The sequence below is a fragment of the Drosophila elegans genome, unplaced genomic scaffold (genome assembly GCF_018152505.1).
Source record: "Drosophila elegans isolate 14027-0461.03 unplaced genomic scaffold, ASM1815250v1 contig_149, whole genome shotgun sequence".
Lineage (NCBI taxonomy): Eukaryota > Metazoa > Arthropoda > Insecta > Diptera > Drosophilidae > Drosophila > Drosophila elegans.
The window spans coordinates 3,451,681-3,476,390 of NW_024545513.1; the positions used below are offsets into that span (position 1 = coordinate 3,451,681).

Below are 24,710 nucleotides of genomic sequence, written 5' to 3' on the forward strand. Positions count from 1 at the left end.
TGTAAGAGGTTAGTTTAACTTAACCTACGGAAACGTGGCTCATTTTTCTGATACTAAATTTTGACACGAAAAATGATTATAAAGTAGACCAATCAAATACAAAATGTTCACGTCTTTCGTTCTTCGCTATAATATTCTTTTGCTTAGTACCAGTTATCAGTAATAAACTTACGAATTTTATTAAGCTGAAAACAGTTATTGTTTTTCAGGAGGGAGGAGTGTCTTGAAAGGCGTTGCAAACTTGTTAGGCGTCGTGGTTTGTTTTTTTTTTTTTTTTTTTTTTTGTGCTGAACACTTTACCTTGCCATCCAGATCCAGCCTTGCCATGGGACAAGCACGCAACGAAAGCAGGCCAATTACTTTAGGTGGACACCAGGGGCGGCGGGGCGAGGCGAGGCGATGCGAGGGGGTCTTTGTCAACTGGCAGCCGGCCAAGGCACACGCACCGTGGCGTCTTCGCCGCCCCTGAGGATGGGGGGAGGGGGGTTGGGGCGTGGGCGGCCAAGGAGGCGGAATAAGCGGAGGAGGGGTCTAAAGATATAGCACTCTCGATATATAGTGCGTCAAAGGCGACGATGGCGCGGAAGTGGCTTTGCCTCCCTCTCTCTCTCTCTCTCTCTTTCTCTCGACCTGCGGCCTTGACAGCGCCCGTTTTGATTTATGCGCTATTTTGCAAAAGTCAACAAATGAAAATGACACAGAAATACTGCCAAGAGAGTTCTCTTCCACTATTTCGATGTCGTTTGCCCCAAGGTCGGGTCCCATCTGCTGGCTTCCGCTGGCATCCGCTGGTTCTGCCAATTGTCTCCTCGAACAGGGATTTAAACCAATGCAAATAACATATAGATCTGCCAGAGATTCAAACAGGAAACCTGTTGAATTTTAGCAATGAAATAGAAGAATGGAATAGTAAAACTAAATAAATGACTATTGAATTGAAACATTATAGTTCATATTTCAAATAAGTATAAACTCAACACGTAATACAAATAAATCATTAAAAACAAATTAAATATTCTCATATGGATGAAAATCAATTTGAAAAATATTTAAATTGAGCATAAAATACTTGAATTTACTACGTTTATTTTTACCAGTATTACAATTGAAAGCAATTTCTTTGTGCGATTTAATAATAATATTTTTAAATTTGGTTAGAAAATGTATGCAATATATTTAGGATTAATATGATTAGAGTTAATTTCAATTTTATTAAATATTTACTACTTTTTTTTGGTGTATCAAATTGAAAATAATTTCTATGCCTTTTCAGATTATTAAATGAACATTGGCACTTGCAACATGCACTGCTAACAACTCCACCACTCTCTAAATAGTTATTTCTAAAAATAATATGCAATATGGCACGATTGTGAATGAATCAGTTATATATATTTTTGGGACCCCGACTCGGAACGTTGTAAGTTAACCTTGTATTTGCTGTTAGGTCAATACGAGATTTAAACTTTATCACTTCAGATTACTTATATGTCCTGGAACTCGAGCGACTGCAACAAAATCAGCATGGGAGCAGTCGAAAGTCTGCATCTGAATCCCGCCGAACTGGTTGACCACCAGCAGGCCACGGGCCTGTCCGCCGAGCAGCTGGACCAGCTGCACACGCGGTTCCGCAGTCTGGACCGCCACCAGCGCGGCTACTTGACGCCCACCGACCTGCTGCGCATCCCGCAACTCTCGCTCAATCCGCTGCACCGCCAGATCGTGGACGGCTTCTTTCCCAGTCGCGGGCTGGCCGGCGCTCGCCTCGAATTCGACCAGTTCGTGGAGACCTGCGCCATCATCCTGGTGCCGCAGTTTTCCTGCGGCACCCACTCCGACTCGTTCATACGCCGCAACGGGCGCGCCCAGAAGCTGCGCCTCCTCTCCCAGATATTCGACACTCGACGCACAGGCCACATCACGCGCGACGTCTTCCGCCACATCATGCACCGTGTGATCGATCCGCTTTGGAATCAGCCGGATCAGCAGGACCGCAAGTGCCCCGAAGTGGAGGTCGAACTGCAGCTCCTGGAACAACAGGCCTTCGGGCTCAACGACTGCGACCGGATTTCGTATGCAGAATTTGAGCAGCGTCTTTGCAGCGCCGACATCGAGGGACGGCTGTCGATCGCCAAGTGGCTGGAGGACGTCGACGATGAGGATGATGATGACGATGACTAGGGCAATGGTAGGATGGGGCTGCCGGCGGAGGTCACAGGCACCTACACATAGAAGGAGAACTCACTCATTCCCACGTGTTTTGACTATGTTTACAATATTCCCAAAAATAAAAACAAATAATAATTAATTGGAAAATGTAATATTTGTATTTTTCTTCAGGCTGTAAATTACAATTTTGTAGCATCATTTTGCTGTAAGAATTGCATACTTTTCGGCTGAAAATAAATGACATCCGATCATTGCCCTCACTGACAAAAGCTCTCTTGACAATAAACACTTTCCTGCAGGATATGCCGGCCAGTATGCGAATTTTAAGTTTTTGTTGCATGCACTTGGGCGCGCCGGGCTATTCAAACTGCACAGCAGCCTTCTGAAATTTCTGTTCGCCTGGTGTTTGATCTCGAGAATTCTCCGAAATTGAAACCGAGTAAAAAGCCTGACTTGAGGTTTCAAAATCAATTCTCTGATTTTTGACACCAGGCCAACAGAAGTGCCAGTAGGTGGCTGCTGGGTTCTAGGAATTTATTTAGCGGAGCCCTCCTATTGGTCAGCCAATGGGAACGCAGCCTACAGACTACGAAAAACAACCGTTACTTTTGTTCCAGCACACAGAGGCATAGTCAGTGAGGAGAGGGGTTTGGGCTCTAAACGCCCCTAAATAACAATTTTAGGACCCCTAGCCAAAATTCTGACTACGCCCCTGGTAAACGGCAAAAACGAAAAGTCGGTCACCTACTAAGGCCTTATGATCGCCTGGTGTTTCAAAGTGAGAAATCGAAATTTTAGACCGACCAACCCAATTTTTTCAATGCAACCTGGATAAGTTCTGATCTTGTAGTACCAGGCAAACAGAATGCTCAGCAAGTACCTGGAGTTTTAAGCAAGTGTTTAGCTGTTCAGCTGTTTTATTTTAAGGATGGCTGCCACGAAGCCACACCCCTGGAAGACATCCGTTATTTTGCAACTAAGTTCCAAATGGAGATGGGCAAACCGCTTGTTTCTTTGTTCGTGTCACGAATTCGGCACGCTAGGCACGAAGTTTGAAAATATTTGCATGAAGCGTGAAGGAAAGCTTAGGCACGCGCACATCTCGAAGCAAACGGCTTTTAGGCTAAACAGCTGATCATTGTGCAGCTGCTTGTTGCTGAAAGAACAAATGCGATATTTCCGCTTGGCAGTATTTTATATTTTAAGTAATGAAATATTTACAACGACTGCTGACACGAGTCGCCAGGACCGCTTCTTTAAGGTGCCTTGGGACTCGCCGGTGATATGGAATTGGGATTGCTAAAAGTACAGTAGACACAGAGGACGGACAGACTCTCTTTTGCTCCGAAGAGACATCCTCCAACGTAAAATTTAAGCCGCAAAGTCGGTTGCGGGCGGAACAAGAAGGCCAAAAATGCAGGGAAGGGGTCTAGTTAAAATGGGGCGACGAGCAGCAGCGAAAGTCGCTGCGGTACACCTCCTGAGCGGGCCGGAAAGTGCGCCAATAGTTGGGCGTGCAACAGATGATCCTGGCCAGGTACTCCTTGAACGTGTCGTAGGTTGGGTAAACGAACCGCTCGCAGTGGCGCTTGTGGTGGTGTCTGCACTCGGTGTCTGCGATCCAGTCGCGCTCCAGTTGCGCCTCCTCCCGGGTCTCCAGGTGGCAGGGTCCTCCAGCGGCACCACTGGAGCCGGGCTTACTCTTGAGAATCACGGCATCGCTGTCGAACAGAATATATAGACAATTTTAGTTAAACGATAAACGATATTGTCACCTACTCCAGGCCCTGGGAAATCATGCGCTGCACTCCGGAGATCTGGATCACCCGCGAAAAGTGGCGGCAGCGGTTGGCTCTGTCCAAAGTCGACAGGTACCAGGTAGGCATCAGGGCGAAGCGCACTTCGGCCAGGACTCGCTCGGCGCATTCGCCACGCTCAAACCAGTTGTGCTCCAGCCAGAGCAACACAGAGAGGAATATCTGCAGAGGATTGAAGGGGGAATGGATTCCAGATTTTACAGAGTTTATTAGAATCAATAGAATCTCACCTCGATCTCCGAGTTGACGCTGAGGTAGCAGTTGCGCAGGATGTGCGTGAGCTCGTGCTCAGTGAATTCCAGGAAGAATGTGGAGCTCACGATGCAAAGGAAGACGCGAGAGATGCGGGTGAGCATGAGTTCGCACAGGATGCGGGCCTGCGGATGGCGGCGGGCCTCCAGGTAGGCCGTGAAGGCGGTGTCCTCGTTGAAGAACTCCATCTTCTCCAGCGACGACCAGAGCTGGCGCAACAGCTCCGGTATCTGCAGCACATCTTCGGCCACGACGCGTGCGAACAGCACCAGATCCTCGTGCTCCTCCTGCAGCTCCGCGTTTTGGCCCAGCTGCGGCAGTTGCTCCATAAAGCGACGTGCCGCATAGATTTTGGCATAGTTCTGCAGCACGCACTTGAAGCAGCGATAGCGCTCGTTGCCGATGGTGATCCCCGCCTCGATCAGCGTCTGCTCACGCAGCACGCCCAGCAGCTGCTCGGTGATGCGCTCAATGGCCGAGGTGGGATTGTCGTCCCGGCTGCCGAGCAGCTCCATCACGATCTGGTTGGCCTCGCCATCACCCTCTGCGCCGTCGCCCAGGCGTTTGAGCAGCTTGGCGATCTGCTGGCGCCCGGCCAGCGCCTTCAGCTGGGCAGGATCATCGCCCGCTGGGCAGGATTGCACCTCGCTGGTGTGGCCGGGTGTCGGGGGGGCCGGCCCCGCCTCATTGTCCGACTGCTCGTTGTCGCCCTGGGCGCCGCTCTCGAGTGCCTCTGGCTCTGGCTCCACCTCCAGCTCCAGCACCAGTTCCAGTTCCGGCTCCACCTTCTTGTCTTGCTCAATGTCCTTGTCCTGCTGATCCTGCAGCTGAGATTCCTCTGGCTGTGATTGTGGTTGTGACTGTGGTTGTGGCTTTGGCTCTTCCTGTGGTCGCGCCGCATCCCTTTGATACAGCGGCGTGACGGTGGTAACCGACAGGAAGACCTGTATGTCAGGGTCTTCATCGTGGGTCAGCAGGTGAGCCTTCTCTTCATCGGAAACGGGCCGTCGGGTCAACCTCTTCATTGTCGGATTTAGAATTGCTCGGAACATGCACAAATTGAACGGTTTGCGTTTTTAAATGAGAACTGAAATTTGGATCCGAATGGCAGAGTCGGCTAGTGTATGCTACGTGCTTAAAAACTGTGTGTCTGTCTGTTATTAGGTTCCAGTTGACAGTCCACAGAGCAAATCGTCCGGCATGCAAGGCCTACTGAAGTACACTTTGGGAAAAGCTATCCCGACGGATTTGCGGCTCTGATCACGGCGCACGGAGCGCGCCTTTCGCGTTGGCAACAAATGGGCCTGAGGGAGCACATGGTTGGAGCACATGGTTGCTCTGCTGCTCCAAACACCCTGTCCGTGAAGTAGGGCACCATGTAGGGCTCCAGCAACTGGCTGGAGAAAGTGGCATCAGGTCTAGACTCGCGGTGCACAAATTCCACAGCTCTTGGAAGGCCTGGAAAGGAGCCAGGTGACGGAGCCGGCTAGATTAAACTGTTGCCTGGACTGCCCTCCAGCAGCGACATCCTGGTCAGTGGTTTGGGTAAATGTTTTTTGAAGGAGCAGCTTAAGAAACGGAGAGCAAACGTCGACATGTTGCCACCTTGGAAGTCCAAACTGAAATGCGTTGCGCCTGCGGGCTAAAGTTCTCTGGAAGAGAGTTCCCTGGAAAGCGGGAAGCAAAAGCTGACAAAATGGCGGACACAAGAAATGGCGACACACGTTAGAGTTGCCAGGTGGCAGAAAAAGCTTAATTTTAAATGATTTCAAAATATCTAAAAAGTACTATACAAATTAGTAAAAACAATTAAATTACAAATAATGATCTTTAGGAAAACTCAATTCTTGATTTAATAATGATTTGATCAAGCTCAAGGTTAAAGACTGCCAAATGTATTTTTTCTCAGCTTAAAACCTCAATGACCATGACATTAAATAAAATTCCACTTTTTTGTAATTCCATATTTTCCCCGATTTAGACGATGTAGCAAAATTAAAAAGCCGCAGATCAATGCACATTTGTTTTTTATTTTTAATATTTATTTTTAGTCACCTAATTGTTGAATTCGATACAACAATAAACACTTTGCGTTGTATTTTCAATTGTAGTTTTATTTTTCAAAAACTATACTTGTATAGTCTGTATTGGGACCCGTATAAAATTTAATGGATTACTGATAACATAAATAAAGGACTATGCTCATGTAGACAAAGGCCATCAAAGGTATTTAAGATTTTACCTACATATCTTCCTGGTACTTTTTCTGAACCAATTTATGTACAAAACAAATTAAGACTCACCCCAGGGCAAGTCACTAACTAAACCGACTATGGCTATCTAATCTGAGCGCGTAGGGCGATGCCGCTGGGAATCTCCAGCCGGTTGACCTGCAGCAGCTGGACGAGATTGCGCAGGAACTCCTGCGACACCTTCAGCTCGTCGTCGGCCTCCAGCCGCTCGAAGAGATCCAGCGCCGCCTCGCAGTCGTTGCGGCGGCAGAACTGGGCCAGCAGCAGGTCGTAGATCTTCTGCTCATCGATGGTCCGCTGCACGCCACGCACGCCGCGCGCCAACCGCAGCAGCGTCCGCACGGCGCCCTCCTGGCCCAGGTGCTCGCAGTTCTTCACCAGCAGCTCGTGGTTGAGCCGGAACTCCGGATTGATGATCAGCCGCCGCAGCTGCGTCTCCTTCCCCGACTCGGCCAGTGCGAGCAGCAGGGCGCTGTTCATGTTGGCCGCCCCATGGACGCGGCTCACCGTCGCCGTGACCGCGGCCAGGTGCTGCTGGGCCGACTCGGCCGTGGTGCCGGGAAAGCGGGCCAGCTCCTGCTCATCGCCGTTGCCCAGGCGCACCAGCAGCGACAGCAGCTCGAACTGCAGCGGCGTGTGCTTGTGCTTGTGGGCCAGGCGCTGGAACTCGGCCACCGCCGCGTCCAGGTCGCCCCTCAGCAGCCACTCCCGCACCACGGGTCCCAGCAGGGCGTTGTGCGACTGGCAGTAGCCCAGTCCGCGCAGGAAGTCCAGCATCTCGTGGGTCAGGTTCTTGGACGGTGGCTGCTTGGAGCCCTCTGGTGGAGCATCTGGAGCAGCATCTGGAGCAGCATCTGGGGCAGCATCTGGGGCAGCATCTTTGGGAGTCTGTGAGGCGGCCAGCTGGGCCACGTTGGTCAGCAGCTGCCACACATTCTTGATCACATAGTCGCCGCCCACGACCTTGTGCTGCTCCGCACGGCGCTTCAGCAGCTGCTGGGCGGCCTCCAGCTGCTGGCCGTGCACCAAGAGGGCAGCGTAGTCGATGACCTTGTGCTCGTCCAGCTGGAAGGCTGCAAAAAGATGGGGTTTAAGTACACACATTTAATAGCTTACTCAGCTAACCAATTGCAAAACAAAAAAAGGAAGCAAACTACGGCAAACCGAAGTTCATATGTATACCCTTGCAGCTATTGCCAAAATTAAATATTTTTAAAAACATTAAAATTATGATATATATATATCATATATATGATATGTATATATCTAAAAACACTGAAGCTATGATTTGCAGCTCAATTATTCAATAGTTACTATGGCAGCTATTTGATAAATATTGGGTCGATTTGGAAAGTTGTTGCAAGAGCCGATAGATATTGACCGAATAAAGCTTTATTACTGGCCCCTACAATACTTGGCTAAGCTGGAATCAGCATGTTAAGTCCCCAATCTCTAGCTTTTATAGTTTCCAAAATTGTAGCGCTCAAACGGACTGACAGACTAGGCCATTGATCTTAATCAAGAATATATACATAATAGGGCCGAAAGTGCTTATTTCCACCTGTTGCATGCTTTTCAACGACTACAATATACGAGCAAAGGGCTTAGCTAAGAGCACCCCACACAAAATGGCATTGCCCACCTGGATAGTTGCTGCTCAGCCGCTCCAAGCTCTCCTGGGCGCGCGGCAGGTCACGCAGCTTGATGTGCAGGTCCAGGATGGAGGCCATCATGCCGGCGCTCGTCTGCACCTTCAGGGCCTGGCACTTGGCCAACAGCTGCTGGGCGCGCTCCAGACGGCCGCTGCGCACCGAGAGCTGCAGCAGGCGGCGCAGCACGCCGCGCGGATTCAGCTGCTTGGACTCCAGCTCCACCAGGTGGCACTCCAGCTCGTCCAGGCTCATGTCGCGCGGGTGCTTGATGAATCCGCCGTGCAGCGAGGCCGCATCCGGGGGCAGGGCCAGTTGGGCGTTGCGCATCTTGGCCAGCGTCTTGGCCAGGTCCTGGACCAGGTCGGTGTCCTGGGTGGCCTGGCGGGCCAGCGAGAGCAGGGCCTCGGCGGCCGCCGGCGAGAGCTGCAGCTCCAGGCGAGCCAGCTCGTGCAGGAAGCGGCGCAGCGAGACGACATCCTGGCGCAGGCGCGTCTGTGGTCCGGTCATCTGCAGCAGCAGCGAGCCCACAAAGTCCTCGGTCCGCTGCAGCGCCTTCTGCTGCAGCGCCTGGACGACCTGGGCGAAGAGCGGGAAGCGCTTGGTGGCGCGCACATTCACCGCCAGCGAGGCCAGTGGCTGGAGCAGGGTGGCGAGGTCCAGGCGCGTGGGATACCGCTTGAGTAGGTCCAGAACCGCGTCCAGCTGTTGGTGCTGCTGCAGCAGCAGGTGGCTCACCACGGGACACAGGGCCAGGGAGGGCCGCACCCCCGCCGCCTCCAGCGCCCGCATGGCCTCCGCCGGCTGCGTCAGCGACTGGCCGAGGTGGGGCAGCAGGTACTGGCGCACCGTCTCCTCGTCGCACTCGACGCGCAGGCGCTGCATCTCGGCCAGCAGGCGCAGCAGGCCGCTCTCGCCCTCGCGCCGCTGCTGATGCAGGATGAGGGGCCAGAAGTAGTGCGGACGCAGCTCCTCGCCGGCGGCGGACAGCGCCTCCAGGCAGTGCAGCGCGGACGAGGGCAGCCGGCGCAGGGCCAGCTCCACCACCAGGTGCCGGGCACGCGGATTCTGGCCCCGCTGCACGAGCTCAGCGGCGAACTGGAGTGTCTGTGCCAGCGGGACGTGGGCGCGGAAGAACTCCTGCAGCAGCAAGGCCCCGTACTCGTCCTCGTTCTGGTTGCCCTGGCTCTGGCTGGGAGCGGGCAGGGCAGCCACCAGCTGGCTGACCACTTGGCTGCGTCCCTGGTGCAGCAGCTGGATGCACAGACTCCGGATGGCGGGCGGCAGGTCGAGGCCGGCCAGAAACTCCCGCGGCAGCTCCTTGACCAGCTGCTGCACCAGGAGCAGCTGCTCCGGACTCACATCCCTGCTGCTGGCCAGCACGCCGCGCAGCATCTGGAGCAGCTGGGCGGCCGAGAAGTCCGCCTCCGTCTGCAGCAGCTCCTTGGCCCGGGCCACCTGGCCGCTCTGCACCAGGGCCTCGAACCAGAGCGCCTGGCTGGCGCTGCCGGGCTGTATGCCCGCCGCCCGCATGCTGGCCAGCACCGATTCCGCTCCGGCCAGATCACCGTTGCGGGCATGGCCCAGCAGCAGGGCCTGGAAGTTGCGGTCCGTGAGAGCAAAGCTGCGCTCCCGCATCTCGGCCAGCAGCTCGGTGGCCAGGCGCATGTTGCCCGCCGAACCGGCCACGTCCAGCAGGGCACTGTAGAGGGCTGCGTCGGGGGCGCCGTGGTAGACGGCAATCTCGGCCAGCAGCGAGCGGTGATCCGGCAGGGGCAGGCGATTCTGGCGCAGCACCTGCAGCCTGGTGTGGTAGTGGGCCAGCGTGGGCTGACCCAGCTGGAGGAGTTGGGCCCAGAGGCCTTGGAAGAGCTGCAGACGCTCCTGCGCACTCTGGGCGGGCAGCAGCTCGGGCACACACGAGCCCAGCAGGAAGTGCAGCTGCTCCATGCCCACTCCCTGGGCGGAGCGCTGCAGGTGCTCCAGCACGCGCTGGCAGTGCTCGTAGTTGAGCAGGCTGTATTGCTGGTAGTGCGTCTCCAGCTGCGTCCACACATCCTCGATGCTGCTGGTAAGTGGCGGTCTTTCGGCTGCGTGGCGCCGGCTCCTCCGATCCGACGCGTTATAAATGCCGCTCGTGCTTAAGGGCCGCAGTGGAGCATTGGCAGTGGCAGTGGCAGCGGCAGCGGCTGCTGGCGGCGGCATTGCATAACGAGGCAATCCGAGGATGGCCGGTGGCTGGGCGGCCAGGCGCTGGCGGCACAGCCACACACTCTGCAACAGTCGGGCTCCGGCTCGCTGCATTTCGGCCTACTTCATTCAGCTTTCCGCGAAATGAACTTACGAAACCAACGAAGTTTGCTCGCAAAAAGAAAAAGTAAACACGCGCCGGCAAGACAATCAGCTGAGCGTTCCAGTTGGTGGTGACACCATGTTGGAGCCACACATTAATATCGATACGTGTGGTAACAGTGCTGCCCATAAACGATATGTTCGTCATCGATACATGCGGAAACAGTGCTACCCAAGCCAATCGGCGTGCGTTCCAGTTGCTAGTGGCCGTTATCGACATCGATGGGTGCGGAAACAGTGCTGCCCGTAAGAAACAGAGTGCATTCCAGCTGCTAGTGAGATTTGGATAGGCGCGGAAACAGTGCTGCCCGAACCAATCAGAGTGCTTTCCAGTTGTTAATGTTTCGATAGATACGGAGAAAGTGCTACCCATCATGGCCAAGCGTTTAAAATTGTTTTCCGTTATTTAAAGCGATACATTTTATTTTTAAATCTGCTGACGAAATGAACTTATTTGCTTTAAAATTGATCCATATAATTTAAAATTGTTCACTTCCTCTTAAAACAAGCGCCATTAGTTGCCAATTCTCATAGTTTTTAAACTGAATAAGTAAATAAACTGCTTTCTTGTGCATTTTGTTTTTACCTTTTTTCTACTTTTAGACACAAAAGAGATTTAACTTTGTTACCCGAAAATATACTTCACTCATATATGTTTACCAAAATTGGGAAAATACCCCCAAACTGCAGATACTGCCCAGCTAAACCTCATAATTCAATGCAACACAACACTAAACTATAAACTATAGTACCTTTTATGCATGCAGATTTGTCTTTATTATACAGTCGCTCCTAAGCACTAATGTCTAAATTTTACAGCCTGGATCTGACGTAGAGCAGGCGCCGTCGCTGGGCAGCCATTGGAGTGCCCTCCTCGCGCAGCTCCTTCAGCAGCGCGTCCCGCCAGGGGCGGATGACGAGGCGCTTGGTGGCCAGCAGGGCGGCGGACGGCACTTGGACGGCATACCGATCCATGCGGTGCCAGAACTGCTGCGGCTCGCCCACCATCCCGGCCAGCAGGCCGCAGTGGAGGGCAGTGCGGGCATCGGCCCGATCGCCCAAGTGCAGCAGCCAGTGGATGTGAGGCACCATCCAGCCGGGCCCCACCTTGGTGCAGGCATCCAGGTGGCCGAGGGCGGGCACAAAGGCAGCGGACTCCGTGGCGAAGACCAGGTCGCACAGGCTGCACACGCTGAGCCCCAGGCCCAGGCACTCGGTCTCCACGAAGGCCACCAGCAGCTTGCGGTGGGCCAGCATCTTCTTGGCCAGCGAGCGCATTACAAAGTTGGCGGCCTTCTCGTGTATGTACTGCTCCTCGGCCTCGCTGCTGTGCTCCTCCTGCTGCTCCTGTCCCTCGCCCCCCAGCTGTCGCCTCCTGTTCTCCTGACCCTGCTTCAGAGCCAGCGGTTCCGTGTCGCCGCCGCAGCCAACAGAAAAGTGACCCGAGAGCCCGACCACCTGGAGCTGGGCATCTGTGGAGGCCAGGTCGAGGGCGCGCATCAGCTCGTATATGGTGCGACGCAGCCAGCGCCGCTGGAAGTGGATGTGGAGCAGCCCGGAGCGGCGGCTCACGTCCAGCTCGGCGAAGTGCTTGCAACTGTCGTCCGTGGCCATCGCAGCTAGATTAAAACTGGCGATCACAGGGGCCACGCACTCGGCGTAAACATCTGCGCTCTTATCAGGCGGTCAAAGTGCAGCCACATTGCTCTCAACTCACGCATCGGACATCTAAAGTCCTCCATTGAGTGCGCCGCTCCATTTCGCACATCCGTGTGATTTATCTGGGTAATCTGCTTAATCTTCTTTGCTATTTGTTCAGTTTATGTGTTTAGGTTTTTAGTTTCAGTGAACTTTAATAGCTACGTAAGTCTAGTGCTAATAATATTCAAGTGCCTGGCAGACACGCCCTAGGGAATAAATAACTATGGGCTCACAAATCAGTGCTCGTCCAGGTGTGAGAACTTTTTGCGCAGCTTCTCGCGCCGATCCTTCTTCACGTGACGCCAGGGCTTGGCCGCCGGATCGGCGCCGGTCACCAGGGAGCCATCGTTGGCCAGGCGCACGTTCGGGAAGTTGGTGCGTCCCTTGACGTGGGCATGGGTGGGCTTGTTGTCGAAGAACTGCTTGTCCAGCTCCTTGGACGTGCTCTTGTCAATCTGGGGCAGACAATCCAGCAATCAGACAATCAGTAAGTTATCTAGCCGAGTGGTTAGAGTGGCAAGTGCAAATTGCGAATCTCACCCGCATGGCTCGCTGTTGCTGGCTGGGCAGCTGCGATTCCTCGATGACCTTGCGCTGGCGCTCCGGGAAAGTGTGGTACTCCGGCTGGGGCAGCGAGGGCGGGCTCATGGCGTACAGCAGTCTGCCGTTGACGTAGTCCTTGAGCACGTACCTGGCGGAGCGCGCCTGGTCCGGCTGTCCGTTGGAGGTCATGAAACCGCGATTGTCTGGACCCCACCGAAAAGAAGCGGGAGAGAACGATTAATGAGGTAGATAGAAACGTATAGCATATAGGGCACTTACAGCCATAGGCCAGCAGCAGCTCCTCCGAATGCGGTGGACGCTCCATGTCCTCGCCTTCCAGCGGCTTGGCTATCACGATCCCATACTTGTCCTCGAGGACGTGGCGCGGAATGCGCTCGCACAGCAGGTTGACGGCTGGGACGTGGTCGCGCATCTGGTCGATGGGCAGGATGCCGTTGAGCAGCATGTCCGCCTTGGTCAGCACGAAGCTGGGCATCACCAGGCCGGGACAGTCGCAGAGCAGGATGTCCTTGTCCAGGAAGAGCGTCTGGAAGCGCTTGGTTTTGCCGGGCGTGGCCGAGACGGACACCTTCTTGACCGTCATCAGCGAGTTGATGGTGCTGCTCTTGCCCACGTTGGGATAGCCGACCATGCCGATGGTCACGTGCTGCTCCGTGTGTCGCGGACCGCTGTAGATGTGGCGCAGGAACTCGATGAGTTCCAGGCGGGACAGCAACCGGGAGCTGTTCTTATCACCCGGCTGCAGTGGAAGAGGAAGCTCCTCCTTGTTCACCATTAGCTTCTGCTCGATGGCGCTCAGCGTGTCCTCCACCTTGTCCAGCGACTGGTGAATCTCCTCGGCGGCCTCGCGCAGCTGCCGCACTTCGGGAAAGGACTCCTGGCGCGCCGCCTCCGCCTCCTGCTTCAGCTCCTCCTCCACCAAAGTGGCCGAGTAGAAGGCCGTGCGAATGCCCTCGCTGTCGAAGTACTCGGCCCAGTGGCGACGCTGCTCTGCGGTGAGCAGGTCCGACTTGTTCACCAGGATCATGTTCATCTTGCTGGGGTCCACCTCCTTCACATAGCGCTCCAGGTCGACGCTGCGGAAGAGCAGCGGATTGCGGGCGTCCACGATCTGGACGACCACGTCGGAGCGCTCCACCACGCGCCACAGCTGGCGCCAGAACTCGAGGTTCTTCTCGTAGGGCGTCATCAGGATCTCTTCGTCCTCCTGCAGCAGCGCCAGGTCGCGGCGCCAGTCGAGGAAGGCTTCGTTCTCGGCCCGCTCCAGCTCCTCGGCGCTGGTCTCCTTGCTCCACTTGGGGCGTCGCGGGATCTTCAGCTGGTCGCGGTGCTCGTCGTGCTTCTGGTGCATGCGCTGCTCCTGCGTCTTGCTGAGCAGGCCCACCCGCTGCTTGGGGTTCACGAACGTGATGTTCAGCTTCTCCGCCTGGAACTCCGTGCCGGCCAGCTCGGCGGTGCGCAGGAAGGCCTGGAACGAGGACTCCTCGGTCACGGAGGACAGGTTGAGGCGGCCCCAGTCGTAGCCGTCCTGCAGCTCGGTGGTGTGCAGCTGTTGGGTCGGCAGTCGGGATTATAAGTTAAGATATGCCACCATACATGCCCAATGAAACGCTTAAACACTCACCATCGTGTCGTTGTCCACCTTGCGGCGGGGTGTGTGGCCAAAGCGATCCTTGATCAGCTGGCGGCCCAGGTTGGGCGCTCCGCCCTTGTTCTTCTTGCCCATGGCACAGCTATCAGATTCCAAAATTTACGCGAAACGGTACGAAATGAAATATATTTGTGTGATACAAATAAAAACACGTGCAACGGTAGCGGTGGTACGATGGAATCAATAATCGCAGTTATCGCACTAGAGAGGGTATTCTAAGAATGTTATCGATACATGGGAGCGAAAGCAGAGGTGGCGATATTTCCATTTTAAAAAAGATACGTTAATTAACGAAAAATGTTAAGCTATATTTTAAAGCAACGAAAAATAATTATAATATTAGAGTAAATTATTTTCCTATTTAAATTTTTAAAAAATATACGTTGATCTTGGCTTTAAACCTATCAGCTAAATACTTTTCGAAACTTTTAGCTTAATACTTTATTAAATTTTTTTTTACTTTAAACTTTATTTTAAAGCAAAAAATAATAATAAATATGACTACTACATATATCCTATAAATGCCGACATGAATCCCTTCTCTCGGGACTCTTGAGTGCAGAATATTGGCTATAAATTTATTTTTTGGTACACAATCGCAGGTTGTTCGCAATCTCTGTTGCTCATCTGACACGCTTTGGACTTAAAACTAGAGTTTGAGTGGTCTTACAACTTATGTATGTATATATACGGCACGGCAATCGGACGCGCAAAGGCTGCAGCCGGGAACACAGAAGTTATTCAGTAGGGAAGGCTATTGGTGTCCTCCCCGCTTTCGGTGTCGCCATCGCCATCATCGCTATCGCCATCATCATCCCAGACGATGGGCCAGACGGCGTTGCGGGAGCAGCTACCGCCCAGCGCTTTGCAGAACGTGTTGAAGGTGCTGGCCTGGCTGAAGCCCAGGATCTCGCGCTCCTCGTAGATCCGGTACGTGAAGGTGCTCTCGTAGGTGCCCACGAAGTAGCGGGCGTAGGCGCACACCAGCTGGTCCACCACGGCCACGCCCCCGTCCTTCAGCTGCCGCCGCTGGGCGTTGGACTCCGGTGTGAAGTGCACAAGGCGAAAGCGGTGGAAGAGCTCCTTCAGCTCCATCAGCTCGTAGGGCGTGGCGTCGCTGGCCAGGAACACGCTGCTCATGTTAAAGGCGCGCAGCAGCTGCTTCACCTGCTGGGCGGCCGCCTTCAAGGTGGGCGTGGTCTTGTCCCGCGACCGCACAAAGTCGCCCCTGCGCAGGTGGGCGCACAGGTAGTCTCCGCCCTTGGCGTCCCGCTTCGCCCGCTCCAGCTCCCACATCGCTGGCCGCTGCACTCGGGCCGTGGCGTCCGTAGTGCCCAGCACCTGGTGCCGGAAGTCGGCGGCCACCTGGGCGAGACCGGGGCTGAATCGCATGGAGCGCCGGGCGCGCCAGAAGTGCTCGTCGCCCCAGTGGTCGTGCAGCACGGTCTCGGCGCTGAGCAGGGCGTAGGTGCGCATGTCGTCGGCGTCCTCCGGACCGGCCGTGTCCTCGGCAATGGCCGCGCGCAGCAGCTGCTCCAGCAGCCCGGCGCTGCCCTGGAACCGCACGCAGTGGAAGCGGCCCACGCGCAGCTCCGGCTGCTGGAGCAGTGCCCCGCCCGACAGGGATGCCTCGCTGCACGGTTTGTCGGTGACGCGCTCGAACTTGTCCCGGAAGATGCCCTGCTCCAGCATGTGTTCGTAGTGCTGCAGGCGGAAGGCGTGCGCCACGTGCACCAGGGGGGCGCCCGGATTGCCGAAGAGCCTCTGCTCGGCCAGGAACTCGGCGTAGTCCAAAACGGGCGCGTAGCGGCCCAGGCTGGCCAGGTCGAAGAAGTGGCTCCAGGGCAGGCCGGCCTGCTGCAGGCCCTGCGAGTGCCAGTGGACGAGGCGGGGCCAGGGCGGCAGGACCAGGCGCACCTGGCGGAATCTCCGCCGGCGCTGCAGCCGGCGCACGAACACCGCCATGCGAATGTAGACGTCGCGGCGCAGGTTGAAGCCCTCGGAGATGTTCACGTCGTACAGGATGTACACGGTGCCCCTCATCCCGAGCACTTCGGGCGGACAGCTCTGTGGCAGTGGCAGAATCTCCGGCAGAAGTTTCCGGGCACAGGTGGCGTTGTTTCTCCGGGCACTGTCACTTCCGCGGCTGGCAGTGGCGTTCCGGAAGGCCGCCTCGGTGGCGGGCAACAGGTGGAGCAGCAGGATCAGCAGCAGGTGGAGCAGCGCCAGCGCCGGGGGCCGAAGCCTTGGCCAGCTCCCTCGCATTTTGAGTTTTAAGTTTTGAGTTTTGATTTTTAGTGGCTGTGGCAGCGGTCAAAATAAAGCCCTAACGCGCGGGCTTTCGGTATTTGGCTCACATTAAAATGGTTCCAAAAATATACCAAAGCTTGAATTAAACATTTCTTACCACTTTTTTAGGTGAAGAAAATGTATACAAAAATGCAAACCAAAACTGTAAGCACATATTAAAGATATATATCATAAGTTACATTAATTGCACAATAAAATGAGATCAAAAATGAATATTTCTGCCAAATGTTTTTTGAAATCTAACGTGTGTTTTAATTTCAGGGGAAAACTGTTTTTGTTTTAGGGGGTTATCAGTGTTGGTCGAGATTATTTAGGGGGAAAGCAGTTTTAACATCTGGCAACACTGAGCCCCACCTATTTTTTTTTTGGGTGTGTGCGAGTTGCATTTGTTTACGCTGTTGAAAACCAGACAACACAGAAACGATACTCTAATAATCCGCTCCAACTGCGATCCGCCGAGAATCAGGACAAGGACACAAGGTCAGCAGGATGCGCGAACTCAACAAGCAGCAGTCGCAGGACACCACAGACTCTGGAGTCGAGAAGGGAGACTACCCGCGGGCCACAAGTAAGTGACGCATGCGGATGCGGGCTGACCTGGAATTGCATCCACATCCACATCCACACCCTCCATAACCAATCCCCCATCCTTCTGCAGACGGCGTGGTCTTCGGGGCCATCGTCACCTTCGCCAGCTTCTTTGTGCTGATGATGTCCTTCTGCTCGCCGTACTGGATCGAGTCGTACGAGGAGACGCGGGCCAGCTTCAAGAACATGGGCCTCTGGCAGTACTGCTTCAAGGACTTCGTGTACCCCAAGTACCAGTTCCCCAAGCAGTTCAACGGCTGCCACAACATCTTCTCGCACGTGAGCATATGCATGCGACGCATTGGGTTCCGGGCAACCAACCAGCGATTAAACCGATTCTCTTCCACCCGCAGGACTACTACGTTATCCGTGAGTACCTGCTGCCAGGCTGGCTGATGGCTGTGCAGGGCTTCGTCACCATGTCCTTCATCATCGTGTTCCTCGTGCTCGTCCTGCTCTCGCTGACCATTATCCGGCTGCCACTGAAGCCCGTGCTGCAGTACGAGTGGCTGCTCGTGCGTCTCTCTTACCTGGGCACCGCTGTCTCCTGTACGTATCCCTAGTCCCGATCTTGTTCTGTTGAAGCAAACTAAGTTCGTTCATCCGACACAGCTCTGTTCATGTTTCTGGCCGTGTGCATCTTCGGGAGCTGCGCTTACCGCCGCGACTGGATGATGTACCCCAAGTTCAACGTGCTGGGCTGGTCTTACGCCCTGGCCGTGGTCACCTTCATGCTCCTCGGCCTGGCCGCCCTCATCCTGCAGCGCGAGGCCCGCCAGGCCTACGAAGCCCGTGGCGAGCAGAAGAACCTGGTCATGCAGATGGAGATGCAGGAGCCGGGCTACCAGCCGCCGCGCCACCACCACAGTCAGTCGCGCAGCCTGCAGGGCTACATATAAGGGCTCCAGGTTAATAGCCACCACCATTCAATGCATTCCACTCCACTCGGATGGATCTAGCCTAAGTTTCCCCAAGCAATCTCGTATCTTCGCCGTCGACGCCGTCCAAAGTGCCTTCAAGTTTAACCATCGAATATATACATATTTATACACGCCGAACTCCATTTATACTGTAATTGTATCGAAGAGCACACACTTAAAATTAAGACCAGTACGATTTTGAGCCCAGGATGCCCTCCATTTTATATTTCTACTTTAAATTACCATTTTTATGCAGGCTCAAACTACAAGCTACTCAAACATAGCAAAAAGTATTGTATTTCACGTTTGAAGATGCCCCTTTATCAGCAAATTGGTGTGAAGACATATCAACATTAAAAACTGACGTATTATTTGAACTTTTAATGATCAGATCGATCATCTTTTCATATCATTTTCTCTCTGTGCGACCCTCGCCTCGAATCACTAGTTTCCCAGTCACAATAATGAAGTGCGGCTGGCTGTGGATCTCCGGCTAATATGTTTATGTTTGCCTTATCGAACTGATAGCAGCGCCGCTGATTGCCAATTGTTAGACTTGCCTGAAGCGGCTCCCAGCCTCTAGACTTCGATTCAGTTCGGTTCTGATTCTTGCCTGATTTGCGATGACTCGGCGTAGCTGGCTGCTGGGCTGCACCTACGCCATTTGCTGGTTGCTCACCTGTGCCACCGAGCAGACTGGTCCGCAAGGAGATCCGCTGCAGCAGCAGCCGCGCATCATCAATGGCAGCGTGGCCAGTTCGGACGAGACACGCCACCTGGTCTCCATTCGCCTCCGGCGGCACGACAACAACTTTGGCAGTGGCCACATCTGCGGCGGAGCACTGATTGCGCCCCGGAAGGTCCTGACCGCCGCCCATTGTCTGTACAAGTGAGTAGTGAGCCTCAGCCCGAGTAGAGTGGCCTTGAGTTGTGATGACCAATGGACCAATGACCACTGCCTACTGCAGCAACCAGAGGAAGCGCTATCGACGACCCGACGAGTTTGTCGTCGTCCTGGGCACCCTGAACCGCTTCGAGCGACGCAATGGGACCCTCGTGTCCCAGGTGAGCTCCATGGCCTACATGCACACCTTCAGCCCGGACAGCATGCGCGACGACGTGGGCATCCTCTTCCTGCGCACCGGGCTGCCCTCCTCTGACGAGGGCGTCACCCTCACCTCCGCCGTGGCCCCCATCCAGCTGGCGGCTCAGGCCACGCCCCCTGGGAGGCTGTGCCAGGTGGCTGGCTGGGGACGCACGGAGCAGGTAAGTGAACTGGTGAACAGTGTACAACCGTAGTAACTGTAACCATTTTCTACTCAATTTACCTAAACATTCTTTGCTTTGATTTTTATCCATTGGAGGTTTTTAATTAATTTTTATTTGTTTTTTATAGTTTTTATTTATTCCTAAAATGGGACTATGGTTATTCTATATATTAAGTAATTACTAATAGGTTTATTTTGAGCAGCGTAATGTGAAATAATTCACTTTACTGATAAAGGTCAAGTGTAACATAATACCAAAAAAAAAACAAATATTAAATATTTTTAAAGGTATTCTTTCGACTATTTGAATCGATTTAAATATCTCAAATTGCAATTTAAATGTAAACCATATAAAACTTAAATATAAGCATTTAAAACAATTGGACTCATTCATTTAATAACTTATCTTTTCCATATTAATTCAAATATTTATATATTTAATTTAAATATTATATAAAAAATTCTTTTACAACGCAGTGTCCGTCCGTTTCTCTACTTCTTAAATGCTACCTGGATGACACTTTCCCAAAAATCTTGTTTCATTTTGCAGGTGGTATATAAGTCGGATCGGGTTGGATCAAACGACTATATTATATGGCTCCCATAGAAAAAAAAAATTGGAAAAATAAATTTTAAATAAACTATAAGTTTGCTGATTTTTTCATTTATACGAATATACATTGATTTTGTTTGTCTTTTTTTTTTTTGAGTAGTTTTTCTATAACCTACTTGTTACTGGAATAAGCAACTTATTAATTTCAGATTAGGTATGTACATATGTACATCATTGCATACTAATTCTTAAGCAAAAAGCCACTAACTTCTTTTTTTCTATTTAATCCGCCCTTTTCCCAGAGTTCCCTGTCCAACATCCTGCTGACCGCCAACGTGAGCACCATCCGGCACCAGACCTGCCGGATGATCTACAAGGCCGGTCTGCTGCCGGGGATGATGTGCGCCGGGCGGCTGCAGGGCGGCACCGACTCATGCCAGGGCGATTCGGGAGGTCCGCTGGTGCACGAGGGGCGGCTGGTGGGCGTGGTCTCGTGGGGCTACGGATGCGCGGAACCGGGATTGCCGGGGGTCTATGTGGACGTCCAGTACTATCGCCAGTGGATCGAGGAGCGCAGTGGAGCACCGCATTTCCGCTGCAGCATTTCTGCCAGGCTGCTCATACTGATGATGTGTTTGTGCTGGTGCTCTGGATTCTGGATAATCTTGTAATGGTGTATACCTTAACTAAATATTTATGGATGCAGAACAGACTTGCACTAAGTCTGTTCTTTTTAAAGGATCTGCAATTAAGAAAGCCCCAAAAAGTTAGAAAAACATACCTTTAAGGCATAGGACAGCTTTTTTTAATTTATCATAATGCTTATCTACCAATAAACAAAATTAGGTTTTCAAAACCATTTATTCTTTTAGTTTAACTCCATAATATTCAATTTTCAATATACTGCAGCAAATGATTTTATGAAAATGATTAAACTTTTTACTTTGTATTGGAACAAAAATGATTTAAATATCTGATCTATTTTTCAAATTAACATTTTTTTTATTATCCTTTTTCAAAAATATTTGAATATATTTATCTATGATAGATTCGGATACTTATATTTGCCCCATTTAGTTCATAGTACATTATTTCCATTTTTGAATTTTAGTTCCAAAATCTAAAAGAGAACTGCAATTTTGACCGCAGCTGTACACAGATATGTATCTTCCGAATTACTGATTAAAGTCATTTTTTTAAAAGACACCACATATAGTACCTATGCTACATGGCTTTTATCTACCAATCTACTGAGTTTCACAAGAGTCGGATCATTTCCACGACTATGCTCTCTTATCGAGGAATTGAGTCCAGGGTCGGAGCACCCGAATTCAGCCCACCCGTAGGCCTCCCGAATAAAACCAGCCCCAGGGGCTCTTCCACTTAACAATCAACATTTATTTACAGCGAAAAACACTTAGAACCGGAAACAAGAGCCAATAAACAACGCAGGTGGGGATTAGAGTTGGTTTGCTCAGAATTGAGTGAACAAAAAATAGTTGTTCACTGAACATGTTCACGACTATTGTACTTTTTTGATCACTTGTTCATTTGTCAAGCAGTTAAGTCGTTCAAGGGTTCAGTTGTTCAGTGAGTGACTTTGTTCACTCACTAAAAAGTGAGCAACTGATTTTTACCCAACACTAGCAGGGAGGGATGGGCTTTTGGCCCTTTGGGTCTAGCAGTTGCGGCAGTTCCGCCGCGGAGAGGACATCTGCTCCTCCCGCTGGTCGTGCAGACGCAGTGGCTCCGGCTGACCGTAGGCCATGTTCGGCAGGCAGCGCGACTGGGTGAGCAGCAGCGAGAATTCCCGGTTGCAGGCGGCGTTCTCGATCCGCTCCATGACGCGGCCCACCAGCAGCTCGACGGCATCCTGCACGTTGGCCCCCGTGCAGGCGCTCGTCTCAATGTAGGGCAGTCGGTAGCGCCGGCAGAGTGCCGCCACTTGGTCCCGGCTCACCACGCGCAGCTGCAGCAGGTCGCACTTGTTGCCGCACAGCACCACATCCGGGTCCTCCGAGTAGGCGTGCGTCCGCAGCTGCGACAGCCAGTTGGCCGTCTCCAGGAAGCTCTTCTCGCTGGTCAGGTCGAAGATGAGCAGGAACCCCATGGCGTCGCGGTAGAAGGCCGTGGTCAGGGAGCGGAACCGCTCCTGCCCGGCGGTGTCCCAGATCTGCAGGTGGATGCGGTGTCGACGTCCGCGGGAGTTGTACAACTGCAGGATGCACAGAAAAATAGTGTGTTCTATAGATGGCCTCGTTGCAATCAGACCCCATAATGTATATATGTATGTACATATACCCGTAATCAGCATCACGATAAGAGTCGATCTAGCCATGGCCGGTCTTATGACCGTCTGTCCGTTTCTACGCAAAATAGTCTCTTATTTTTAAAGCTACATACATATGTACATATATTCGGAACAAACTTTCCGAGAAATTTTCTTAATCTGGCTTAAAATTTTTGAGCTTTATTGATAGCTTATTTAACGAGTTGCCCCCATATAATAATTTGCAAATTATTATAAAATAAATGTAGCACAGATGCAACTGGAATCAAGGTCAGTAAACTGTGGGTGACTACTCACCAGTCGCTTCTCGCGAAAGTCGATGCCCACGGTGGAGATGAACTGCGTGTGGAAACGGCCATCCGTGTACTGGTACAGGAGGCAGGTCTTGCCCACGCCGGAGTCGCCCAGGACCAGGAACTTGAGCAGGTAGTCGTAGTCGATGTTAGCGCCCGTCATTCTGGACTTTCTGAGCCGTATTACGTTCAGGACAGCAGAGGCATCCCATCCGCCTGGAAGCAGGGAATTGAATCAAATGAGCGGTCTATGGGTGCCTTCCCGAGCGATGGTTTTCCCGACTCTTCTCCACTTCTACTCCTCTTCCACTACCCCTGGCTGTGCCACTTCCACTGCGTAAGCCTGGGCTTAGAGTGACAGGGACAGATACAACGGGCGGTGGCGGAGGGGGACGGGCACTCAAGTCGAGAGGCATCTTCATAAGCGAGACCCCCACCCACCTTCATCCCCTTTCAATAATGCGACCCCACACGCTCACCCATACAGACACTTCTCCCCGCACCGTGGCAAATATTTGAAACTCATTAAATTCCGACTTATTGATTTTCTGTCTCGTTCTGGGCCAAATTTTGTGTTTTGTTGAATAGGTTCGATGGGTGGCGGAGGAAATCCCTTTTTCAAAAGGGACCGTCCCTGATAAGGCAACAAACCGATCGAGATTTCGAGCATTCCCGCTGGAAGTGCACAGAGTGGTATGGCAGGCAAGGCTAAGGGAGTGCTTTGGAAAAAAGTGAAAGCACCGCAAATGCAACAATGGTGGACAGGGGGGGGCGGGGGGTAGCCTGGCACTCAAAGAGCAGCCCAGGAATGCGCCATTGTGGTGTAGTGGTGGTGGGCGCTGGCTCCTCCCCCCGCTAATTAGACCATAACGGCAAATGCTCTGCAGATTCACTTAAGGGTGGTAGTGGGTCGGTTGCCTCCAATGCAGTCTCTTCTGTAATCTGGCGCCCCCCCCTTGCGCTAAGCGGATTACGGACTCCGTTTGCGGTTGTAGGTTGCTAGTCAACGGACCCCGACCCCGTCCCCTCTCCTCTTTACCAATAAAAAGGGACATCAGAGATCGATGTACATACATACATACATGGTGGGCAAAAGAGAGGAGCTAATAACATTCGCCCATCCTCTTCCCGTCCTGCTCAATGTTCTCAATGGAATCCTTTGCTGATATCTTGTAATGTAATTTCCTCTCGCTTCCGCACGCTGCCTCCGGCCATCGCCATTGCCATCTGTCACCCACATCCGCTCTCGCCAATGGAGCACGCACAAGTTACAGCTATGTCCTGCTCTTCCAGGTAAAATGGGGGCGTATGGCAGGGGAGGGAGGGGGGGACTTCGAAGTTGGGCAAATAGAATTAGCATGCACGCAGCTCTCGCCGTCTCGCTCGACTAACGGTTAATTTTAAACCTTTATTGATTCGCAAGATCCTATTGGGCTCAGATGGGAAATGGGCCCGGGCCCAATCAATGGAAATAGGCTCTGTTTTGGTGGCGGACTTGGCGATTGGATGCGATTGGCTTAGGAAACAGAGCCTGGCAATTGTGCTCAAGGCCGCCATCCTTCCAGTGCAGCCAGATGCACTGCTTACACAGCTTCCAATTAAAGCTGGGACTGCACTGCACCGCAATTAGCCGCTGTGTCCGTGTGTGCGGGTGGTGTAATGTTTCTGTGTGCTGCAGGATATAAAAATAGCCGCAGGTGAAGCTGCCACCCGCTCCGCTCTGCTCTGCTCACCTGTTCACCGGATCCGGCTAATTGCAGAGGCGCGCCACGCATTTCCGCCCCAGCCTTTGACTTTGGCGCCCAAGGCGACTCCGTTCGGTTTGACGCTTCAAGGATGCTGAAGGATTAAGCTGATTTAACTGGCGGGTCGCATCGAGCAACCCGTTATTTTTAGCGCGCGCAATTCGTATGCCCGGGAGTAGTTCTTTGCTGCCTTGCTGCCAAATTGAAAACAAATACGAAAAGAGTTTGGCCTATCCGGACTCGGAGGCTCAGGCTTCCGAGAATGCGGACGCAGAGGATCCTGCGGGCGTTGCGCTGCACGACCTGTTGCCATGCGCTGCCCAGCAAAGACTAGCA

General features: G+C 52.8%; 9 protein-coding genes across 14 annotated transcripts in view; 3 read left to right on the top strand and 6 right to left on the bottom strand.

The window, feature by feature from the left end:
* Nucleotides 1-2,299, top strand: part of LOC108138404 (calcineurin B homologous protein 1) — a 46,181-nt gene extending 43,882 nt beyond the window's left edge. For all 5 annotated transcript variants that reach the window (XM_041707124.1, XM_017260587.2, XM_017260588.2 and 2 more), the window contains exons 4-5: nucleotides 1,274-1,420; nucleotides 1,480-2,299. In XM_041707124.1, the coding sequence (XP_041563058.1) occupies nucleotides 1,355-1,420; nucleotides 1,480-2,181 (768 nt within the window). In that variant the 5' untranslated portion in view covers nucleotides 1,274-1,354 and the 3' untranslated portion in view covers nucleotides 2,182-2,299. The remainder of the gene's footprint in view (nucleotides 1-1,273; nucleotides 1,421-1,479) is intronic.
* Nucleotides 2,300-3,345: 1,046 nt separating this feature from the next.
* Nucleotides 3,346-5,464, bottom strand: LOC108138389. Its single transcript, XM_017260568.2, has 3 exons — nucleotides 4,217-5,464; nucleotides 3,949-4,148; nucleotides 3,346-3,890 (listed from the first exon to the last, which is right to left on the bottom strand). The coding sequence occupies exons 1-3, from the start codon at nucleotides 5,288-5,290 to the stop codon at nucleotides 3,599-3,601; spliced, it is 1,566 nt and encodes a 521-aa protein (XP_017116057.1). The 5' UTR covers nucleotides 5,291-5,464; the 3' UTR covers nucleotides 3,346-3,598.
* Nucleotides 5,465-6,248: 784 nt separating this feature from the next.
* LOC108138430 (leucine-rich PPR motif-containing protein, mitochondrial) lies at nucleotides 6,249-10,555 on the bottom strand. The gene is made up of 2 exons (XM_017260632.2): nucleotides 8,133-10,555; nucleotides 6,249-7,563 (listed from the first exon to the last, which is right to left on the bottom strand). Exons 1-2 carry the CDS (start codon nucleotides 10,441-10,443, stop codon nucleotides 6,575-6,577), a joined length of 3,300 nt encoding a protein of 1,099 aa, XP_017116121.1. The 5' UTR covers nucleotides 10,444-10,555; the 3' UTR covers nucleotides 6,249-6,574.
* A 695-nt stretch (nucleotides 10,556-11,250) lies between these two features.
* Nucleotides 11,251-12,235, bottom strand: LOC108138432. The gene has a single exon (XM_017260634.2). The coding sequence runs from the start codon at nucleotides 12,103-12,105 to the stop codon at nucleotides 11,305-11,307; it is 801 nt and encodes a 266-aa protein (XP_017116123.1). The 5' UTR covers nucleotides 12,106-12,235; the 3' UTR covers nucleotides 11,251-11,304.
* An 89-nt stretch (nucleotides 12,236-12,324) lies between these two features.
* On the bottom strand, nucleotides 12,325-14,593 carry LOC108138431 (large subunit GTPase 1 homolog). The gene is made up of 4 exons (XM_017260633.2): nucleotides 14,381-14,593; nucleotides 13,015-14,305; nucleotides 12,733-12,938; nucleotides 12,325-12,647 (listed from the first exon to the last, which is right to left on the bottom strand). Exons 1-4 carry the CDS (start codon nucleotides 14,480-14,482, stop codon nucleotides 12,429-12,431), a joined length of 1,818 nt encoding a protein of 605 aa, XP_017116122.1. The 5' UTR covers nucleotides 14,483-14,593; the 3' UTR covers nucleotides 12,325-12,428.
* A 203-nt stretch (nucleotides 14,594-14,796) lies between these two features.
* LOC108138440 (GDP-fucose protein O-fucosyltransferase 2) lies at nucleotides 14,797-16,760 on the bottom strand. The gene has a single exon (XM_017260641.2). It carries the CDS (start codon nucleotides 16,670-16,672, stop codon nucleotides 15,149-15,151), a length of 1,524 nt encoding a protein of 507 aa, XP_017116130.1. The 5' UTR covers nucleotides 16,673-16,760; the 3' UTR covers nucleotides 14,797-15,148.
* A 303-nt stretch (nucleotides 16,761-17,063) lies between these two features.
* Nucleotides 17,064-18,602, top strand: LOC108138436. The gene is made up of 4 exons (XM_017260637.2): nucleotides 17,064-17,285; nucleotides 17,376-17,584; nucleotides 17,659-17,854; nucleotides 17,918-18,602. Exons 1-4 carry the CDS (start codon nucleotides 17,207-17,209, stop codon nucleotides 18,202-18,204), a joined length of 771 nt encoding a protein of 256 aa, XP_017116126.1. The 5' UTR covers nucleotides 17,064-17,206; the 3' UTR covers nucleotides 18,205-18,602.
* A 47-nt stretch (nucleotides 18,603-18,649) lies between these two features.
* LOC108138435 (trypsin eta) lies at nucleotides 18,650-20,986 on the top strand. Its single transcript, XM_017260636.2, has 3 exons — nucleotides 18,650-19,114; nucleotides 19,194-19,491; nucleotides 20,349-20,986. Exons 1-3 carry the CDS (start codon nucleotides 18,849-18,851, stop codon nucleotides 20,715-20,717), a joined length of 933 nt encoding a protein of 310 aa, XP_017116125.1. The 5' UTR covers nucleotides 18,650-18,848; the 3' UTR covers nucleotides 20,718-20,986.
* Nucleotides 20,987-21,423: 437 nt separating this feature from the next.
* LOC108138388 (ras-related protein Rab-27A) lies at nucleotides 21,424-24,687 on the bottom strand. Of its 2 annotated transcripts, none has more exons than XM_017260567.1 (3): nucleotides 24,363-24,687; nucleotides 22,634-22,845; nucleotides 21,424-22,261 (listed from the first exon to the last, which is right to left on the bottom strand). In XM_017260567.1, the coding sequence occupies exons 2-3, from the start codon at nucleotides 22,790-22,792 to the stop codon at nucleotides 21,725-21,727; spliced, it is 696 nt and encodes a 231-aa protein (XP_017116056.1). In that variant the 5' UTR covers nucleotides 22,793-22,845; nucleotides 24,363-24,687; the 3' UTR covers nucleotides 21,424-21,724. The 2 variants fall into 2 exon arrangements, with proteins under 2 accessions (XP_017116056.1, XP_017116055.1); XM_017260566.2 differs by lacking the exon at nucleotides 24,363-24,687 and adding an exon at nucleotides 23,704-23,822.
* Between the last annotated feature and the right edge of the window lie 23 nt (nucleotides 24,688-24,710).

Coding starts and splice junctions, on each gene's coding strand:
- LOC108138388 (XM_017260566.2), bottom strand. Junction 22,262..22,633: donor ACTTTCGCGAGAAGCGACTG/GTGAGTAGTCAC, acceptor TGCATCCTGCAG/TTGTACAACTCCCGCGGACG.
- LOC108138430 (XM_017260632.2), bottom strand. CDS start 10,443: ATGCAGCGAGCCGGAGCCCGACTGTTGCAGAGTGTGTGGCTGTGCCGC. Junction 7,564..8,132: donor GCTGAGCAGCAACTATCCAG/GTGGGCAATGCC, acceptor ATCTTTTTGCAG/CCTTCCAGCTGGACGAGCAC.
- LOC108138435 (XM_017260636.2), top strand. CDS start 18,849: ATGACTCGGCGTAGCTGGCTGCTGGGCTGCACCTACGCCATTTGCTGG. Junction 19,115..19,193: donor GCCGCCCATTGTCTGTACAA/GTGAGTAGTGAG, acceptor TGCCTACTGCAG/CAACCAGAGGAAGCGCTATC. Junction 19,492..20,348: donor GCTGGGGACGCACGGAGCAG/GTAAGTGAACTG, acceptor CCCTTTTCCCAG/AGTTCCCTGTCCAACATCCT.
- LOC108138440 (XM_017260641.2), bottom strand. CDS start 16,672: ATGCGAGGGAGCTGGCCAAGGCTTCGGCCCCCGGCGCTGGCGCTGCTC.
- LOC108138436 (XM_017260637.2), top strand. CDS start 17,207: ATGCGCGAACTCAACAAGCAGCAGTCGCAGGACACCACAGACTCTGGA. Junction 17,585..17,658: donor GCCACAACATCTTCTCGCAC/GTGAGCATATGC, acceptor TTCCACCCGCAG/GACTACTACGTTATCCGTGA. Junction 17,855..17,917: donor CCTGGGCACCGCTGTCTCCT/GTACGTATCCCT, acceptor CATCCGACACAG/CTCTGTTCATGTTTCTGGCC.
- LOC108138431 (XM_017260633.2), bottom strand. CDS start 14,482: ATGGGCAAGAAGAACAAGGGCGGAGCGCCCAACCTGGGCCGCCAGCTG. Junction 12,939..13,014: donor GCTGCTGCTGGCCTATGGCT/GTAAGTGCCCTA, acceptor GGTGGGGTCCAG/ACAATCGCGGTTTCATGACC. Junction 12,648..12,732: donor AGCAACAGCGAGCCATGCGG/GTGAGATTCGCA, acceptor TGTCTGCCCCAG/ATTGACAAGAGCACGTCCAA.
- LOC108138432 (XM_017260634.2), bottom strand. CDS start 12,105: ATGGCCACGGACGACAGTTGCAAGCACTTCGCCGAGCTGGACGTGAGC.
- LOC108138389 (XM_017260568.2), bottom strand. CDS start 5,290: ATGTTCCGAGCAATTCTAAATCCGACAATGAAGAGGTTGACCCGACGG. Junction 4,149..4,216: donor GCGTCAACTCGGAGATCGAG/GTGAGATTCTAT, acceptor AATCCTCTGCAG/ATATTCCTCTCTGTGTTGCT. Junction 3,891..3,948: donor ATGATTTCCCAGGGCCTGGA/GTAGGTGACAAT, acceptor TCTGTTCGACAG/CGATGCCGTGATTCTCAAGA.